Source organism: Zonotrichia albicollis, chromosome 34 (genome assembly GCF_047830755.1).
Source record: "Zonotrichia albicollis isolate bZonAlb1 chromosome 34, bZonAlb1.hap1, whole genome shotgun sequence".
Taxonomy (NCBI): Eukaryota; Metazoa; Chordata; class Aves; order Passeriformes; family Passerellidae; genus Zonotrichia; species Zonotrichia albicollis.
This window is the reverse complement of record NC_133852.1, coordinates 2,416,471-2,437,215: the sequence shown is the minus strand read 5'-3', so window position 1 is coordinate 2,437,215 and position 20,745 is coordinate 2,416,471. Positions and strand designations below refer to the sequence as shown.

The 20,745-nt window shown below is 52.3% G+C and overlaps 1 protein-coding gene across 1 annotated transcript in view; it reads left to right on the top strand.

The window, feature by feature from the left end:
* The window catches only part of LOC102065258 (uncharacterized), a 78,410-nt gene extending 57,928 nt beyond the window's left edge, over window positions 1–20,482 (top strand). The window contains 1 exon segment of the mRNA XM_074531056.1: window positions 51–20,482. Within this exon segment, the coding sequence (XP_074387157.1) occupies window positions 51–1,255 (1,205 nt within the window). The 3' untranslated portion in view covers window positions 1,256–20,482.
* Window positions 20,483–20,745: the final 263 nt, after the last annotated feature.

Sequence of the window (20,745 nt, the reverse complement as noted above, 5' to 3'; positions counted from 1 at the left end):
CCTGTGGCACGGAGGCAAATCCCATCCTGTCCTTGTCCTTCCTCCCGCAGAGCAGGAGCTGAGCATGGAGAGCAGGGAGGACAAATGCCCGCGGCAGAACCTGGTGGCAGAGGCCGTTTTGAGCGGCTCCACGGCGCAGGAAGCCAACGGGGAGGAAAAGCGCCAGAGATGCCACACGAGGAGGCGCTGCAAACGCAGCTGGCAGGGATCTGAGGGGGAAAGAGCCAGCCTGGGCCAGGAAGGCAGGTGGAAATCGAGCCAGAGCTCGGAGCTGGTGCTCCATGAGCAGCTCCATGATGAGGAGAAGCCCCACACGTGCGTGGAGTGTGGGAAGAGCTTCAGGTGGAACTGCAGGCTGATCCAGCACCAGAGGACCCACACTGGGGACTGGCCCTATGAGTGTGGGGAGTGTGGGAAGAGCTTCAGGAGGAGCTCCAGCCTGATCGTCCATCAGAGGTTCCACAATGGGGAACGGCCCTATGAGTGTTCAGAGTGTGGGAAGAGCTTCAGCTGGAGCTCCCAACTGATCACGCACCAGAGGATCCACACTGGGGAGAAGCCCTATGAGTGTGGGGTCTGTGGAAAGAGCTTCAACCAGAGCTCCCACCTTATCCTGCATCAGAGGATCCACACTGGGGAGAGGCCCTATGAGTGTGGGGAGTGTGGAAAGAGCTTCAGCTGCAGGTCTGACCTTAGCAAGCACCAGAGGACCCACACTGGGGAGAGGCTGTACAACTGTGGGGAGTGTGGGAAGAGGTTTCTGACCAGCTCCAATCTCCTCCGCCACTATCAGACTCACACAGAGGAGAGGCCCTTCCAGTGCCCTGACTGCAGGAAGGGGTTCAGGGACAACTCCACCCTCATCAAGCACCGGCGCATCCACACTGGGGAGAGGCTGTACGAGTGTGATAAATGCAGGAAGAGGTTTCAGACCACCTCCCATCTCCTCCAGCACTTTTGGATTCACACAGAGGAGAGGCCCTTCCAATGCCCTGAGTGCGGGAAGGGGTTCAGGGACAACTGCACCCTCATCAGACACCGGCGCATCCACACTGGAGAGAGGCCCTATGAGTGTCCCCAGTGTGGGAAGAGCTTCTCACAGAACTCTCACTTGAACAAACACCAACGGAGGCATCAGTAAGGGAAGCCCTGCGAGTGCCCCAAGTGCAGGAAGAGCTTCGTGTGCTGCTCCAGCTCCATCCCCCACTGGAGGAGGCACTTTGGGCACAGCCCTGGTCACTCACATTCCCTGTGATCCATGTTGGCAACACACCTGGCTGCTTCTACTTTTGGTTTGACCTTAATTTTCTTCTGCTTCATCTTCATCCCTTAGAAACAGCCCAAACAGGGTTAAATGAAATAACGTGATCAAAGATGTCTAAAGTCCCAAAATTTCAGAAGTTTTGAAGGGGGAATTGATGTTTTGGGGACAATATTCTGGAGGATTTGTGCGTCTGTGAGGGGAGATTTTGCACAGTGTTCTCCATCTGTTTGCACTCCAAAAGCCAAGAGGGTCACCTCAAAACAACTGAATCCCATGCCAAATAACTGAATTTCATTCATACAGGCTCAATCCCACTTCAAAATGCCTTGTTCCCACACTAGAAAACCCAACCCCATGCCAAACTCACTCCATTCCACAGCCACCAGAGTGAGATGGGGTTGGGAGGAGACTGGGAGAAGTGGGATCCCAGTTTGGAGCGGTGGGGGTGGGGATTGTGTGGGGCTGGCTGGGTTGGATACATTTGATAGTAAATAAAACTTTCAGAGTTAGTGATTTCTGTCCCATTCATTTTCAGTCAGTTCCAGTTCTGTTTGCAGAGTGCCATCTTCTCAGCTGATTGTGTTTGTGTCCTCCTTTCTCTCCTGCCTCTCTTTGCCTGCTCTGTTTCTCTCTCAGTGCCTCCCTTGAGCCAGGGCAGCTGCCACCAAAGACCCTGCCCTGATTTAATTCCCAGTGCAGGAGCTACAGCAGCCATGGGTGAAGTTCTGAAGGCTGGCAGTGAAATGTCACTGTAGGATCTTGCTCCACTTGGCTTTCGGTCCCTTCTTAAGGGCTTTGCCTTCAAGGGCAGGAACATCTTTTCCTGGCTGGAAACTGGAATTCCAGACCCTTGGGGTGTGTGCCGTGCAGGACCATACAGACTGGGGTGTTGTCTTCTCAAGGCGTAGCGACCTGGTTCTTAGTCCGGCATGGTGGCCCAAACCCCAGGGTCACTCGGTCCATGTGCTCCTGACACCAATGTGGTGGACAGCAAATGGCGTTTACTGAGGGGTCACAGGGATCCTTTATAGCTTGGGCAGTCAGTGTCATTTCCTTCTGCTCATGTCCGGGTGGGTGCGGCCAGGTACAGAGCAAAGGTCTGACTGCAGGGGTGGGGGGAAGTCCTGACTGACCGTACAGCCCGAATTCTTCCGCACACAGATCCTTGGCTTTCCACATTTCCCCCCTCCCTCATGATTAGTAAAAATCGTATAAAGTTATAAAATGTAGAGGTTTCAAAATTTCGTGGGTTAGTAAAATTAGTATAAAATTGTAAGTGTATTAGTAACTGGTACGCCTTAAATAATTGTTGGCGCTCAACAAACATAATGTTAACCGTTTCTAAACGCCTTTTAACAAATAGCACCAGTTTGTTTAATATGCAAGGCCCGAAGATTAGGGTTAGTAAGATTATAGTGAGTGGGCCTATTAGGGTAGAAATCAGGGTGGTGAGCCATGGGGACCGGTTGAACCACTACTCGAACCAGCCTTGTTGAGCTTCTCTGTCCATTTTTCTTAGGTTTAGTCGGTTTCTCAGTTCGGCCATGGAGTCTCTGACGACTCCCATGTGGTCCACATAAAAGCAGCATTCCTCTCTCAAGGCAGCACACAGGCCTCCTTGCTGCATGAACAAGAGGTTCAGTCCTCACCTGTTTTGGAGGACAACCTCTGAGAGCGAGGAAAAGGATTTTTCTAGGGAAGCGATGGATTTCTCGATCCTCTGCAAGTCCTCGTCAACAGTCATCTGCAGTTGTGCCAGTCCTTGATGTTGTGTTGCAAGGGCTGAGATGCCTGTGGCAGAGCCGGTAGCTCCTAAACCGAGGAGCATTGTGATGGTGATGCCTGTTATCACTTCTCGTTTGTGGAGCCAGTCGGGTTCCTCGAACAAGCGGTACACCTCTTCTTCCTGGCGATACAGGACTCTGGGGACAATTAGAACTTGGATGCAAAAGTCAGTAGAATGATCGAATTTGTCAAGGAGTACACATGGGCTTACCCTGGATCGTTGACAGACCCACATTCCCAATGCAGCTAGGATCACCCACTGGAACTTCCCTCCCTTAAGTTTGATGAATTCCCGGCAGACGTTGCCCATCTGCTTTGCCAAGGTTGCATTGCCAAAGCATTTGCCTTGGCCTGTAACCTGACTTAGGGTAATGCCTCTCCGGGGAGTGTCCCATCTGCATTGGCGTGGATTGTCTGACTTTGAGAAGATGAATGGGAGATTGAGGGCAACACCTTCGTAAAAAGGGGGTGGTGCATCATAGCATAACCAGCATGATTCTGTGAAGTTTGGGTTGGATTGGTTTAATGATAAGAAGGTAGCATTTAACATGGTTAAGAATGGATTGGAGGGGGTTGATTTGGCTAAGGGATCGGATGGGGAGGTAAGTTTTGGCATCTGTGTTTTGTGGCTAGGACTACCGTTAGCTGTGATCCCCTTCCTGGGTCTACTCATTGCTAGAACCGGATTGGGTCCAACTGATTGGGATATTGGAGCTGGGAGTCTGATAATTTGTATGTTCGTCCAGATGTGGTGAGAGAGATGAACAAACGCTGTCCACACTTTGCCCGTGGCCCAGCCCTCATGGGTCGGCTGCAGGATTGTCATTATATAGCCTGTGCAGGTGTGCTGTTTTCTGCCTTGGGGCGAAAGCACATACCCCTCCATGTTGCAGTGTGTTGTTATAGCCTCTTTTAAACTTCCGGGTCCTTTCCCCAGGTGTGCCAATACCCCTCTTCCCCTTCCCCCCTCGCCCCCTACTGGGCTGTCAATCAGGCTTAACATTCCAGCAAAGTGTCGTGTGGTTCTTCACTTTCAAAGGATGCCCCTCAGGCCCAAAGGTCATTGGTCTGTCTGGGTGTCATCCTGCCCTGCGACCCCGCCCCTCCCACCTGGTTGGTGGCTCACCTGTGCCCTCCCCTCCCCCTGCCCCAGGAGGTTAAAATGTGAATCAGCCCATGCGGTCGCTATTCTGTTGGAGCTGTTACTTACATTCAGACCTCTGTGACCATGGAATAAAACTCTGGATATAACCCTCCAGCAGAATCCATCTCCTTTGTCTTCACCTTCGCCTGAAGCATTCTTCCTGAGGTAAACGGAGTTCGTAACAAGCCTGGACTTGTTCGGCTGCCTAGCTGCAACCACCAGCAAGCTAAAGGTGTCTCTGGGGTGATACACTCCAGCTGCCGCCTTTGGCCCAGCAGCAAGGGTCAGACTGGCCCATGCACAATATACCTGGTAATATTGGGATTCATATTCCAATACCTCCATATCAAATTTTGGTTCGAGGCAGCCATGGGGAGTATACTTAATTTGCAGGAACTTATCAGGCTGTTGTGGTTTCCATCTATTGCTTTTCACAATAGTTTCACAACCCCAATATCCACACCCTGGGTAATTACAATAACTTTTTCCTGGGTTGGAAGCAGGACACCAGTAGGTCTGAAATAATGTCGTCTCCTGAAATCTCGGGTGCCCTGTATGCAAGGGAAACATGTCTTTTAGCCTGAACTCGAAAGATGGAGTGTCGGCTGTAACAATTTCTTTGACGACCCCTTCACCTGAGAGATGGCATAGAACCCACCTGAATGGCTGGTGAGGGTAATGTTTTGTGTCTGCCTGTCCTCCGCCTACTAACCCTAGAAACAAGATCACACAGAGATACCGTTGCTGCTTTGATTTTGATGGTGCAAGCTTCTCAGGTGATGACCTGCTCAGTGGTCTCTCTCTCTTTTCCGGTAGTGGGGCATATGGGTTGTGGGGGCGTACAATGACCAGTCCTGCAAACAAAGTCTCACAATTCTCATGAGTTTCACTTAGAAGGTCTGGTGTAATAGATTTGAGTGGACACCATTTAATGTCCCCATCTTTTTTAACGGCCGCATATCCCCGCCCCGTGAGCACTAGTCTCCAACCTTGTTCCCACTCCCCTAGTTCAGTTTTGATCACAACCCGTGGGCCTTCCTCTAGTGCTCAAGTGGCCCAGTGTCTCTGGGCAGGACTGTTTGTTTCATCCCCCCTAGGGAATTGATTTAACTCTAGCAGCGCAGTTGCTAGTATGCGTGCCTGGTCACTCGGGGGAATGGCATTGGTGAAGCCTTCTGTCTTTGCTAGTACTTCCAGCTTAGTTTTCCGAGTCTGGTTTGCTCTTTTGACGATGGCTTGTCCGGTGCTGTTGTATGGGATGCCATGTACCAAGGCGATGTTCCATTTCGAGACAAATGCTTGGACCGTCTTTGAGATGAAGTTTGAGCCGTTGTCTGTTTTGATTTGTTTTGGAACCCCAAGCCATACCATGGCTGTTAGCCAATGTTGGATGGTCACTTTGGAATCGGTCTTGAGATGCTGTGTGGCCACAATCATGCCACTGTACGTATCTACGGTAACTGCAAGCCCCGCTCGGGGTCTCAACAGCTGGCATTGGGTAAAGTCTGTTTGCTATATTTCTGAGGCTTTGAGGCCTCGGGGGTTGACGCCACTTGACCACAGTGGCGACTTCTGGCAGTGGGGGCACGTGGCGACGATTTGCTTTGCATTCACAGTAGAAATCCCGCACCTTTTCGCAAGCGCTTTAGCTCCGATGTGAAGGGATTCATGCAACTGACGAGCTTCTTTCAGTGTCCATATGCCTTTTGCAGTGGCGTCAGCCTTGTCGTTGCCAATTTGGTAGAATCCTTTGATCGGGTCATGGCTGTTGACGTGGATGACTGATATGGTGCCTTTCCGTGAATAGAGTGCTTCCTCCAGCATCAGTTGCCACTGTGGACACTGACACACCTGGTCTGGACATGGCTAGGCAGAACTTGGCCACAAATATGAAATCAGTCATAATGTTAAGGTGTTCTTCTGGGAACAGTCCACACGCTAGCACTACGGCTGCTGCTTCAAGCTGTTGGGCCGAAACCATGGGGTCGGTTGTCTTGACACATTGCCACTGTTCTCCTGACTGCCATACTGCTGCTGCGGTGGAGGTCTGCGATGATGCGTCCGTGAAGATGGTTAGTCCTGCCTGCGGTCGGTCGATTACCTTTGGTGGGAGGTCGATGTCAATGACCGTGAGCAGCCGAGTCCAAGGGGGTTTTTCCGTGTAGCAAATCTCTCCTCCAAAGCCTGCAAGGGCCATGGCTAGATATTCTGATATTGTTGTTGACTGCGCGGAGAGCTGTTTGCAGAAGGGCAAGTGTATCTTGGAAGGTTCGATGCCCAGATGTCTTAGGGCGAGTTTCCTGCCTTTCATGATGAGGCTGCTGAGGCACTTGACTCCCGGGGAAAAGGCACGTGACGGTTTCCCCAAGACCACCCATAGTATCGGTTGGGCCTTGTCGGGGAGTCCTTGGTCTAAGGCTTGCACTCCCCCCTTTTTTGTATAGTGGACATACAGATCAACTGGTGTACTCAATTCCCAGCTGGTAAGCATGCTCTCTGACATCTGGCATTCGATGAAGTTGAGTGAGCTTATCGCTTCCAGTGTCAGGGTTTTCTGCTCCCATGGGTTCTTTCCTTTCAAGAGGAAATTTAGAGGGTCCATGACCTCGGGAGGAATCAGGACGATGTTGCGGAGCCACTGTAAGGACCCTACTAGTTGCTGCACATTGTGGAGTGTCTTGATGTCTCGGTGGATTTTCATCTGGGGAGGAGTTATGTAGGAGCTTGTGATTCCCACTCCTAGGAAGGTCACGCATGGTCCCTTTTTTATTTTCGCACTCACTACCTCGAAGCCATTTGTCTTTAAGGTCTTGGAGATGGTTGATACCAGCTGGTCTACTTGTCTCGTGGATGGCGCGGCGATCGGGGTGTTGTCCATGTACTGCATGATGGTCACAGTTGGATTGCTCTGCCGGACTGGTGCTAGCGCTTGGTCCACTGTGATCTGGCAGATGGTGGGAGAGTTGACCATTCCTTGGGGTAACATTCTCCACTGGAAGCGTAGGTTGGGCCGCTGGCTGTTTGGAAAGGCGATGAAAAAGGTGAACCACTCCTTGTCATCTTCGTGCAGGGGAATAGAAAAGAAGCAGTCTTGGATGTCAAGCACTGCACAGGGTTGTCCTCTCGGTATCATCGAGTTCATGGGCAGCGAAGTTTGTACGGGGCCCTTGGGCTGGATTCTCTTGTTCACTTCCCGCAGGTTGTGCAGGAGATGAAAGCCTTCACCAGACCGCTTAGGTATTGCGAAGATTGGGGTGTTCCATGGGCTCGTGGACGGTTCTATATGATTCTTGTGTAACTCATGGCTAGCTCAATGAGAGCAGTCATTCGAGGCGTTGACAAGGGCCACTGCTTGATCCACACCGGATCGACTGATTTCCAAGTCAGCTTGATGGGCAATGGCAGGTATGCGCCAGTGGCCCTTAGAATAAATTTGTCACCCTAACGTCCAGCAGGGCTAAGGCATCCCTCCCCAACAAGGGTGGGCAATCCGACATAACATATGTAGTGAGGGTGATAGTTCTTCCTGGTCCTCTCTCGGTGCAGAGGGTTCTTGCTACTGGTTGGGTGCTTTTGTGGGCTCGGGACAGCCCTCCAACTCCGCCCACCATGGGGGCTTCTTCTAGCTTCCATGGTAGAGGCCAGTGTATGTCTGGGATGACGGTGACATCTGATCCTGTGTCCACCCAAAAGGGAAGGCAGATGGCCAAGTCATCGGAGCTGTTGTGGAGACAACACACTGCCCACACGATCAGTGGGTGCTTGCCCACCTTCGTGGCGAAGGCCACCCATGGGTCTCGTTCCCCTGCTTTCATGGCCAAAGCCACCCAGGGGCCCAGGGAGCTGTTCTTGGTATTTCTGAGGTACAGATGGGTTTGATTGAGCCATTGGTTGGGCAACGAAGTTGGTCATTTCTTCAGGGGGTGGTGGGCATGGAAGCCCTGTGCCCCATTGAGAGTTGTTGTAGCTGGGCCGCTTCATGTTCCAGGTGGGAGGAGGCTGGGTACGGCCCAGCTGCCCACTCCCTCTCCTGTTTCCCTGAGGCCTGGATCTGCGTTCCTTAGCTAAATGCCCCTTCCTTCCACATGCCCAGCATGGTCCCCTAAGTTTCCCCTGGCGTGGTGGAGCAGCTGCTGGTGGGCGTCCTGACTGGGGGCAGTTTACTGCCACGTGGTCTGCCTAGCCAGACTTGAAGCATGCCATCACACTGGTTATTGCAGTGTGAACTGCTGCTTGGATGGGAGCTAGGTGTTCTTCCTTTGCAACATGTCTGATCATGGCAGCAACATTGGACCCAGGTGGCAGTGATCTTAAAATGTCTTTGGTGGCTGAGTTGCATTGCTGGCATAGGCAGTCTGCTAGCACAGGACCCTTCGCCTCTGAGGGTAATGCAGAGGAATCTAATGCTGCCTGAAGGCGGTCCACAAGCTGAGTGAAGCTCTCACTCTCACTCTGCTTTATAGTGGACCATGGCGATGGTTTGGCTATTACTTTGGAAGCAACACGGATGGCTTCTCGGGCAGCACGGGTTGTTGTCATAACCTCATGGGCCTGCAGGCCCTCAGCCTGAGCCTGGGGGGTGATCATAGTGGGGTCTGTGCCCATTAGCCTCTGTATGCTGGAGCCATGCAGTGGATGGTCTGCCCCTATTACTAAGGCTAGCTGCTTTACACAGTTGTCCTCCCATTCCTGTTTAAAAACTATCATCCCCGCCCCATCGAAAATCAGCCTGCAAGTCTGTTTGATATCAAAGGGAAGCATATAATCGCCTCCAAAAACGCTGTCAATGAGCGTGGAAACCATGGCAGAATTAATCCCCCTGTCTGCCATCACTTTAACAATTGCCTGTACGTCTTTCGAGTTTACCAGGAGTAGGTTCTTTGGTTCCCGCCTGCCCCCCCTCCCCCCATGGACCTGGAACACCAGCGTGGCAGACGGAGCCCAGTCCGCGCAAGCCATTTTTATTTTCCACCAGTCTGTAACCGGGGTTCAATCTTTCTCTGATACCCCCTTAACTCACGCAGGAGCGCTGCGGCTAGTGATCTTATATGCCGCTACTCTCTTTTTGTTAAAACCCGAATGCATGTCGGAATCCTCCGACCACCTTTCGAGCCCGTCCAAGCTCAAGTCAGAGTCCGAGCTGTAAGTCGACTGGCTGGCCATTTCCGGGCTGCTCAGCCGTTTTCTCAGGCTCTGACCCCGCCCCTTCTTGCGGGGGTCGGGCCGTTTCCTCCCCCTGGGCTCCCCCCACCTCCTGCTGGGGGAGGTCCTTGCCCTATAAGGACCTAATGTGAATTGAGCGCTCTGATTGGTCTTACGCTCCTTCTTGGGGGCCGCCCCTCCTCCCCGCTCACCCACGCTTACGTTGTTCAGCGAGCCTTCTGCATTTCTACCCCCCGTGTTTTTCTTCCAGATGTGCTCACGCACTCCAGCGCCATTTTTCAAACGCATATGGCGGGGGTGCCTTTTTATCAACCGCTTCGGGGTCCGATATTATAGCAGCATTCCGCACCTCCTCTGCTAGCCCCTGCCAAAACGCCTGCGCGTGCTCCCCCCCCGATGATGAGTCCGTTCGCTGAGGGGGTTCCAGCGTTCACGACTCTGCGCGCCCGACCGGGTCAAAGTCCTCCGTGGTTTGCGTCGCTGCCCCTACCCCCAACTGCGGCGTGGCTAATAAACAAGTTCGCGCGGCTTTTCAGGTTTCTTGCTCTTGCCAAGCTTTTTGCAAAGCCTGGATAACTCTGCCCCACGATTTGAGGTCTTTCCCTGAGCCTGAGGACATGGTTTCCTCAGCCACAGCCTTTGTGCAATTATCCCAGATCTCCGGATGGAGAATGTCTACTGGGGTTTCTATAGCCCCAAGCTTAATCAGTCTCGGTATTGCAAGGCATAAATCTTTAAGCTTACACTCGATACCCCATGGCGCGTGGATCTGACTTACGACCTTCGTGATAGCGTCCATACTCCTCGCTGGTCCGGGGGCGTCCCCCCCCCTGCACGAGGCCAGCTGTCCAGCCGCTGGTCCCTCGACCAGGCGATCCCTGAACCCCGGGCGCTAATCGGTCCCGAGGTTTTGGCACCACTGGGGTCATGTGGACTGGGATCCCACAGACGGGGACTGCACAGACTGGGACCATATGGATCAGGACCATAAAGACTGGGATCATACAAACTGGCATCATATGGATCACGATCATACAGACTGGGATCATGTGGACTGGGATTTCACAGACTGGGACCATATGGATCAGGACCATACAGACTGGGATCATGTGGACTGGGATTCTATGGGTTGGGATTGTATAGGTTAGGATTGTACAGACTGGGATCACGTGGACCAGGTTTTCACAGGCTGGGACCATAAACATTAGGAGCAGACATTGGGATCATCCAAACTGGACCATATGGACCGGGATGGCTGCACCGGATCAATGTGAACCAAGGGGGTCCCGTCCTGCCCAGGGGTCCCTCCCCATCCTGCCCGGGGGTGCAGCCAATGCTCCCCGGGATGAACACAGAGGTTCAGGAGGGATCCCAGTGCCAATCCTATTTCTGATCCTATTTCCAGTCCTGGTGCCAGTCTCAGAGTGATCCTGGTGCTGATCCCGGTCCCAGTGCCAGCCTTGGTCTCTGTCTCAGTCCCGGAGCACTCCCAGTGCTGATTCTGGTTCTTGTGTCAATCTCAATTGCAGAGCGGTGCCGGTCCCGGTCTCAGTCTCGGTCTCAGAGCAGTTCTGGACCCAGTGCTGCTGCTGGTGCCGGTCTTGGTCCCAGAGTGCTCCCAGTGCCAATCTCAGTCTCGGTCCCGGTCCCAGAGCGCTGCCAGTCTTGGTGCTGGTTCCGGTGACGGTCTCGGTATCAGTCCTGGAGGGCTCCCAGTCACGGTCCTGGTCCCGGTCCCAGAGCAGTCCCGGTGCAGGTGCCGGGTCCCAGTCTCGATCCTGATCCCAGTCCTGGAGTGCTGCCAGTGCCAGTCCCAGTCCCAAAGCGCTCCTGGTGCCGGTCCCAGTGTCAGGCTTGGTCCCAGTGCCAGTTCTGGTGCTGGTTCTGGTCTGGGTCTCGGTCCTAGTCCTGGTGCCAGTCCTGTAGCGCTGCCAATCCCAGTTCCAGTGTTGGTCTCAGTCTTGCTGCTGGTGCTGGTTCTGCTGCTGGGTTTGGTCTTGTTCCTGAGAATTTAGGTCCATTTGGGTGATTTTAGGCCAAACTGGGCAGGTTTAGCATGGGTTTCAGATCCCTTGCAGGAATTTCAACTTTTAGGGTGGATCTTAGGCCTCTTTGGCTGATTTTAGGCCAAATCTGGTGGGTTTGAGGGTGGATTTTAGATCCCTTTGGATGTTACAAGCCGATTTGAGTGGGGTTTGGGCCTGTTTGAGTGATTTTAGGATAAACTGGGCAGTTTTAGGGTGGATTTTAGATCCCTTTGGCTGATTTTAGGCCCATATGAGTGGATTTTAGTCCTCTTTGGGTAATTTTACCTTTTAACGGTGGTTTTAGGTCCCTTTGTGTTATAGATGGGTAATGAGATGATTGGCTCTCACAATTAAGGCATGAATGCTGTGTGAATATTAAGAGAAGCTTTATTGATGTGTGATTATGTTTTTGCAGTCTGTTGGTTAGATGTCCTCTATTCTCCCCACAGTCCCCTTTCCCCCTTATTATTTCCATCAGACAGCCTGAGCCATCCAGGACAGGTGGAAGGAAGGCGAGTACAAAAACTTGTTCCTCGGGAAGGGGGCGTGGCAAGACAGCACCTGACCTTCCAATCAAGCTGCAGGAAAGCAGACTCCACCAATAAACAGCAAAGAAGAGTTGACTGACAGACTGTGGGAGGGGCCAGGGTTGGCTGATGCAATCCCTGAGGTATAAAAGGCGAAGCATCCGTCTTGAGGACGAGCCAGGCACGTGATAGGCAGCCATGAGAGGAGTTCCCAGGCCTGTTCTTCCTTATTTAGTCCTTTTCTTGGCATTTGTGTTAGGGTTGAATAAACCTTTTAAAATTATGAAAGTCAGCAGTCATTTCTCACAGTAACCAAGGGTTCCTTTACTGGAGTTTGGTGCGCAGGAGAAACACCAACCATATCTTCTCAAGAGGTCAAAATGACACAAAATTTTACTGGGAAAGTACAGAAAATCAAGAAACTTTGGAAAAATATTTAATGAAACATGCAATTCAACATAAAACACAATAGCCGTAATTTCATTAACTCAGCCCGTTGCACCTGGAAACGTTTAAACACTTCAGTTGTTGAGGTATCAAAAAATGTTCCATATCAGGAGCATTAGAAGGAGATGATAGAAAGGAGGGCACAAGCTCTATGGAAAGAAATGCACATGGCTACCAACTGCTGGGGTTCCAGTGTGGATGAGACACAAACTCCAACCACGGAGCCCTTGTGACACATCAAAGCCCCTCTGGAGCAAAGAAACCATTGCTGACAGTCCAGAAACTCATGGAACCAAGGGCCATTGTGACAATGCAGATCCAAGGACACCACGGTGGCACTATGGAACCTCATGGGAGCAAAGAGACCATTGTGACACTCTGGTGCCTCACGGAGTCAGAGGGGACCATTGTGAAACTCAGGCCCCCTGTGGAACCAAGGGCCAAGGATGAAGCTGTGGGGCCCATGGAACCAAGGAGCCATTGTGACACAGCGGGGCCATGGGGAGCGGAGGGGCCATGATGACATTGCATGGGCTCAGGGAAGCCAAGGGGCCGTTGTGACACTGCAGAAGAAAGAAGAACACTGTGACACTGCAGGGACTCCTGGAATCAAGGAGACCATTGGGACACTGTGGAGCCCCATGGAACCAAGGGCACAGGGAGCAGGTGTGGCTGGTTTGGCCTCCCGGGGGCTGCTGGACAGGTCTGGTTGACCTTGGCATGTCAAGGGCTGCTCCTCATCTGCCCCTGAAGCACTGGGGCTCTGGGTTCTCCTTCCTATGGGAGACAACTGTCCTGATCCTCCTCCAGGGCCCTATGGCCAAAACTCCTTCTCCAAATTTCCTCACATGCACAGATTGTTCCCAGATGAAATCTGCCAGGAGAGACTGATCTGGCTGCCTTGGCTCCCTGGAGCCACCTCTCATCTGCCTTTGAAACCCTGGGACCATCTGCTTTTCTTTCTTATGGGAATAAAACATCCATCTCGACCAGGCACTCATGCCAAAATTGGGCAACTGCCTCTGGAATTCCCTATATCCAAGGATAGCTCCCAGACAAAAGCTGCCAGGACTGACAAGTCTGGCTGGCCTTGGCTTGCTGAGGGCTGGCCCTCATCTGCCCCTGAAACACTGGGGCTCTCTGCTTTCCTTCCTAATAAAAAGAACTCTTCTTCCTATCCAGGCGCCCATAGCCAAAACTGAGATTCCACCTCCCAAATGCCCAATGTCCAAGCAATGCCCCCTCGACAAAAGGTGCCAGGAGAGACAGATCTGGCTGAGGGTGGCCACCTCTCATCTTCTTCCAAAACACTTGGACTTTGTGCTTTACTTTCCTATGGGAAAAAAACACCCATCTTGACCATGGCCAAAATTGGGATTCCATGCTCAAAACTCCGTACTTGCAAGGATTGTCCCAAGTGAAAGCTGCCAGGACAGACAGGTGTAGCTGCCCTTGTGCTCCTGAGGGTGCCTCTCCCCTGCTGTCCAAACACTGGGGCTGTGTGCTTTCCTTCCTATGGAAAAGAACCATCCTTATCTATGCAGAAACGGCCAAACTTGGCGTTCCACCTTCCAAATTCCCGATATCCAAGGGTTGCTTTGAGACAAAAGCTGCCAGGACAGAGAGGTCTGCCTGGCCTAGGCCTCTGATGGCCCCCATTCATCTGCCCCGGAAACACCACTGGTGTTCTGTGCTTTCCTTCCTATGGAAAAGAACCATCCTTCTCCTTCAGTGTCCATGTCTGAAATTGGGATTCCACCTCTGAAATTCTGAATATCCAAGGGTTGCGCCCAGGCAAAATCTGCCAGTACCATCAAGGCTGGCCGGCCTTGGTCTCTGGTGGCTGCCCCTGCAACAGTGGAGCTGGGTTCTTTCCTTCCCATGGAGATCCCTGGGACACTGTGGGGACCACATGGAACCAAGGGGATCATTGTGGCCCCACTGGAGCCCATGGAACCAAGGGGCCATGATGACACAGAGGGGCTCCATGGAGCCAGACACCATTATGGCTCTGTGGGGCCTGATGGAACCATGGAGACCATTGTGACCCTTCATGGCCTCATGTCCCCAAGGGGGCATTATGACACCTCAGGGCCTCATGGAAGCAAGGAACCATTGGGACACTGTGGGGCCCCATGGAACCCAGGGAACATGGAACAGCTCTGGCTGGCTTGGCCTCCCAGGGGCCACCTGACAGCTCTGGCTGATCTTGGGATGTTAAGGGCTGCCTTTCATCAGCTCCTGGAGCACTGGGGCTCCATGCTTTCCTTGCTTTGGAACTCTCTGACTTTTCAGATGGTCATTGCCAAAATTGGTACTCTCCCTAAAAACATTCCTATTTGCAATGGTATCTCACAACACAAAAGAAAACCTGCCAGCTCTGGCTGGCCTTGGCCTCTGATGGTCACCTCTCACCTGTGCCTGAAACACTGGAGCTCTGTTCTTTCATTCCTATATAAAAGAAACAGCCTTCTTGTCCAGGGACCATGGCTAAAATTCGAATTTAACCTCCCAAATTCTGTAAGTCCAAGGATTGCTCCAAGACAAAAGTAGCCAGGACAGACAGGTCAGGCTGGCCCTGTCTTCTGGTGATTTTCTTAGACTATGAGCTGAATGTTTTCATTTGGAAACACCTTGGAGAGGCCCCAGAGATGTTCCAAAGAGGGGTTTGGAGGCCTTGGGCACATGAGCACTGTATAGGGACAAAGGAGCTCTGTGGTCAGTGGGGTGGAGACTGAGCACAGTGGAGCAGAGCCATGAGAGGGTTTAAAGGGAGATTTCAGGGATGGTGGATCCTTTTGACATAGTGGAAAACAGCCAGAGAGAGAAAGAATCAATGCCAAGGGCAGCTGGGGAGGCCCAGACTGGCACCAGGAGAAAGGAATTTCCCTGGCAGGGCAGGGCTGTGGTGCAGCAAGTTCCCAGCAGGAGCCTGGAGCAGCCCAAGGCTCTGTGTGGGCAGGCAGGGGCAGGCAGGAGGCAGAGCTGTCAGCAAAGGAAGGGCCCAGCCAGGTGGGGCAGCCTGGGGATGCCGACAGCCTGCATGGACAGAGGCGCAGGGCAGGGACACCGTGGGACAGCCTGGGCTGCACAGGGCACAGGGATGGGCAGCAGCTGCAAGACAGCCCTGCCAGAGCCACCTTGGGCAGCACTTTGGCCATGGCTGCTGGGCCTGGGCCTGAGGCCACGAGGAGGAGACAAGTGACCCTTGCAGGGCTGGGGCTTCATTGCCTCCTTGCCCCTGCTCAGCAGCCTGGCAGGGGCCGCCCCATGCTCCTGCCCTTGCCATTGCACATCCCCACATGCCAGTGCCCATCCCGGGAAGAGCCCTGAGCAAAGAGGGAGGGACAGGATCTGCCTGGCCAGGGGCTGGGGCTCAGGCCTTGGCCCTTGGCATTCCTCAAACACATCCAGGTGTGCTCAGCACCAGAGACACCTTTGCCTTGCTTGTCCCCACCTGTCATTACTATCTCCAGTGTTCTGCTCCAAGTGGAACCCGGGGTCACTTTCTCAGTCCTGTCCCCCACCGGGATCTATTTAAAGTACAAGAAACTTCAGTGTTACAATCTCACTTTGAGCTCTTGAGAAGTTCTTTGAGCACACTGTGAGGGACTGGGTCTGATGCAAAGAGCACCAAAGCCCCAGAGGCTCATTAAAGTCCCTGTGCTGTATCTGTGCTGCTGAGCTGGGCTGGGCTCCTGGCCCAGAGGCAGCTCCTGGCAAGGGCAGCGCTGCAGAGAGACAGCTCTGGCCAGGAGCAGCTCCTGTGCACAGCCCAGCAGGGCCGGGGCACTGCCAGGGCCCCTCAGGGACACCTGCAGGGCACAGACAGAGCTCACAGGGGCTCAGCACTGGCAGGGGCTGTGGGATGGCCCCAAGGGGGCTGTGTCACAGCAGCACAGAGCAGTTAACATGTCAGCAAGGGGCTGTAGGACAGCACAGAGTGGGCTCTGTAACAGCACTGAGGGGGGAGTGACATCACAGAGCTAGCTGTGACGTCATAGATGACAGCTCTGTGACATCACAATATGGGTTGTGACATAGAGTATGATATCACAGAGCAGCTGTGTGATGTCAAAAACAAGGCTGTCTCTTCACAGGGTGACTGTGACATCACATATCAGCTGAATGGCATCATACGGAGGCTGTGTGACATATCAGAGTGGTTATGTGAAATCATAGGTTTTGTGTGAAATCATAGGAGGGTGTGTGACATTTTAGGCAGCCTGTGACATCAGAGGGGTTCTGTGACATCACAAGGATGCTGTGTGACATCACATGGGCTGTGTGACATCACAGATGACCGTGTGACATCACAGGGATAGTGTGACATCACAGGCAGCAGTGTGATGTCACAGGGGCTGTGTGACATCACAGGGGCTGTGTGAGGTCACTGGGGAGGTCACTCTGCCCCAGCCCCCCTCTCAGCTCCCCCCAGAGCAGTCTAACCCTGCTCGTGCACAGCAGGGTCCCCTGTCCCCCCAGGTCCCCCCACCCCCGGCCCCGCAGCCTCACCCAGAGGATGTTCCACGAGATCGACCCCAGAGCCTGACACGGGGATGGGGGGCCGGGGCCCTGGGGGTGGCACAGGGAGACAGGTACCCTCCGACAGTGTCCCTGTGTCTGCCAGGGCCAGAGCCTGGGCCAGGGCTCCTTCACCCTGTTAGAGACAAACATCATAACATTGGCTTTTTGCAAATATTAAAATGGATTTTGTATGTGTTATGTTACAGTAACTTTTTTGTAAAGATACAGTTTTTATTTCTGTTGTTAATTGAGCTTAGACATAGTAGTGAAATAGCTGATAGGGGTGTGCTTGTGTTAAACTGCCTGCTTGGATGGGATAACATCCAATGCACACAGGATGAGGACACCTGTACAGATCTGCCAACCATCAGCACTCCCCGTCTGAAGTCAGAGTGGACCAAGGCCCAAAAACTGGAGGTGATAAAGAGAAGGAGCCAAAACCACAGCCAAGAAACACACATGCTTTGAAAAGACAGACCCAAGGAGGGGCCATGTAAAATCGTTCCTGGAATATGTAAAGTGGTTTATGGATATGCATGAGGGTCTGTGAATATGCAACAGGCTGATGTAAGCTCTTGTGGAACCCAGTGTCTGCTGTGACACAGCAGAATCTCATGGAAACATGGGGACCACTGAGATGCAATAGAATCTCATGGAAGAAAGTGTCAGTTGTGAATGCAGCCTGGCCTCACAGAACCCAGGGGCAACGGGGACCGTGCTGTACCTTGTAGGAGCAAGGGGCCATTGTGACACAGCGGGGCCTCTTGGAACCCATGAGAACATTGTGGGCCCATGGATTCTCATAGAAGCATGGCCCCATTGTGACAAAGGGCAGTGTCACAATGGTCTCCTTGGTTCCATGAGTCCTCACTGTGTTTAGAATTGACACTTGGTTCCCCAAGATTCCAAGGCATCCCTCTGGTCTCCTGTGCTTTGAGACTGTGCTGTGTCACAATGGACACTTGCTTCCACCAAAGCTGGAGGTGGCCCCGTGGCACTGGGCTTCCATGAGGCTGTGCTTTGTCACTATGGGGCCTTGGTTCCATGACATTCCAATGTCTCACAATGGTCTCCTGGGTGCCACGAGGCCTGCCTTTGTCACAGTGGAACCTTGCTTGCACGAGCCTTGGCAATGTCCCAGTGGCACAGGGGTTCCATGAGACCCTGCCGTATCACAATGGGCCCTTGGTTCCATCAGGTTCCATTGTGTCACAGTGCTCTCCTAAATTCCATGAGGCCTTGGTCTGCCACAGTGGTGTCTTGTTCCTACCAGGCCTGACAATGTCCCAGTGGCACCTGTGTCCCACAAGGCCCCACTTGATCAAAGCAGAGCCTTGCTCCCATGAGATTCCACTGTATCACAATGTTGTGCTTAGTTTCATGAAAACCTGATGTGTGGACAATTGATCCTTGGATCCTAGAGATTCCACTGCATCACAGGGTGTCCTTGGTTCCATGAGACCTAGCTTTGTCACAACTGGACCTTGGTTCCATGAGATCCATTGTATCATGGGGTGTCCTTGGTTCCATGAGGCCCTGCTGGGTCACAGTGGAGCTTTTTTGCCATTCGTTTCCATGGTGCCACAATGGTCTCCAGCATTCCATGAGGCCACACAGCAAAAGAGTGGACCCTTGGTTCCATGAGTTTCCATTCCATCAGGATGATCTCCAGCATTCCATGAGGCCCTGCTGTGTCACTAAGGAACCTTTGTTCCATGTGTTCCCACTGGGACACAGTGGTCTCCAGCATTCCATGAGGCTGAGCCGTGAAACTCATGGGCACTTGATTCCATGAGATTCCACGGTGTCACCATGGTCTCCTGTGTCCTGGAACAATTCGCATGTGGTTCCATGAGATTCCACCAGGGTTTCACCATGGTCTCCTGTGTCCCACGAGGTCCCTCTCTGTGTCACAGTGTTTTCCTTGGTTTCCTGAGAAGCTGATGTGTTCATAGTTGACCCTTGGTTCCTTGAGATTCCATTGCATCCCAGCGGTGTCCTTGGTTTCATAAAGCCCAGGTTTATCACAAGGGAGCCTTGGTTTCAGGATATTCCATTGTGACACAATGGTCTCACCACTCTCTGAGGCTGCACCGTGAAACAGTGGACACCTGGTTCCATGAGATTCCGTGGAGTAACAGTCAATTCTTTTGCTTCTTTTCTGCCAAGGTCAGGATGAAATCACAAGACAGCATTTCTTGTTTGCACTCAGGTGTTCATTAGCCCTTGTCTCTAGAACAGTCTCACAAGCTGTGAGCACTTGGCTAACAAGGTAAAAATGGAGCCCCATCTCTCTCTCTACAGGGTCTTCTAAGGATAAACTGTCCAATTAAGAAATGATACCTCAGTTATTTTTACTTTTAACCCAATAACCAAGCACCCATGCCTGACAATGGGGACTTTTTTATTCAATTACACAATACCACCCAAACCTGAGGAAGAGAAGGAAGAGGGAGGAGGAGGAGAAGGAGAAGAAGGAGAAGGGGCAAAAGGAGGAGAAGAATGTGAAGAAGGAAAAGGAGAAGGAAAAGAAGAAGGTGAGGAAGAAGAATAAGGTGAAGAAGAAGACAAAGAAAAAGATTCAGCCTCCACCCCAAAACCTCCATCTTGCTTTATATATATTACTGTATTCTAAAACCTTCATCTCCAAGTTTTCCACCATGTGATATTATACCCTTCTATTCAAACTCCACACCCAAAATCCCAGTTCTGTCATTCTATTTTGGAAGCCTTCTCTACAGCCTCAGGTCAAATGCAATGTTCTCTTGGGGGTCAGTGTCTGTCAGCTCAGAAAGTCCGAAATTATCAGCAGCCAGGGTTCCAACAGGTAAAAATGTTCTCCTGTATTCCAGTAGGTTCCATCAGGCCCAGCTCTGTCCCCATGGACACCTGCTTCCATGAGATTCTAATGGGTAACAATGTTCTCCAGTGTTCCATCAGGCTCTGTCACTATGGACACCTGCTTCCATGAGATTCCATTGGGTAACAATGTTCTCCAGTGTTCCATGGCTCTGTCACCATGGACACCTGCTTCCATGAGATTCCATTGGGTAACACTGTTCTCCAGTGTTCCATTGGGCCCGGCTCTGTCACCATGGACACTCGGTTCCATGGACAGTGGCCGTGTTCCAGTGGCACCTGTGTTCCAGGGCACCCCTGTCTGACCAGGGACAGTTTGTTCCAGGACATTCCATGGAGTCACAGCGGTCACTTGGGCTCCATGCAGGTGCCTGGGGAGTGGGAGCTCAGCCCAAATATTCTGGGGGTCCTTGCGCTGGTGTTTTTGGGGAAAATCTTTGGATCTTGCAGGGCTCCAAAGCTGAGCCGCGGATGCCCCTTGTGACAGAGGGGAGCATCATGGAGCCAGTGAGACAGAGTAAGGATCCATCCTGAACTAGGTGAAGTGTCTGGGAGAGGTGAAGGGTCTGTGGAGCTAAAGCTGAAGGAGAGGCCGCGTTCCAGAGACAGCAAGGAGACAGAGAAAGAAAAACAGAAAAACCACGAGGTCAATCTGCCCCCGACCTAGGAATTCCTCCGATAAAGAAGAATTAGTGCTAAGTGTCATGCAAGATGAATATGTATGAACTTATTGTGAAACTGTGTGCATATGCATTTGGAAGGGGGATAAAAGGAGGTCTGAAATCTTCAGGGGTATGCATGCCCTTTTGGAGAGTCTTGCGTCCGGCGCGCGTTGTAATAAAGCATACCGGGCTTTACAACATTTACAAGTTGTGAGGTTTCTTCTTTTCTCCGCAAAACATTTTGGCGAGCCAAGGCGGGAGTTCTCTGTCCCCGCGGGGGCAGGGGGGATAGACGGACCTCCATGGCGCGCCCCAGGATTTTTTCCTGGTGGGGCTCCGC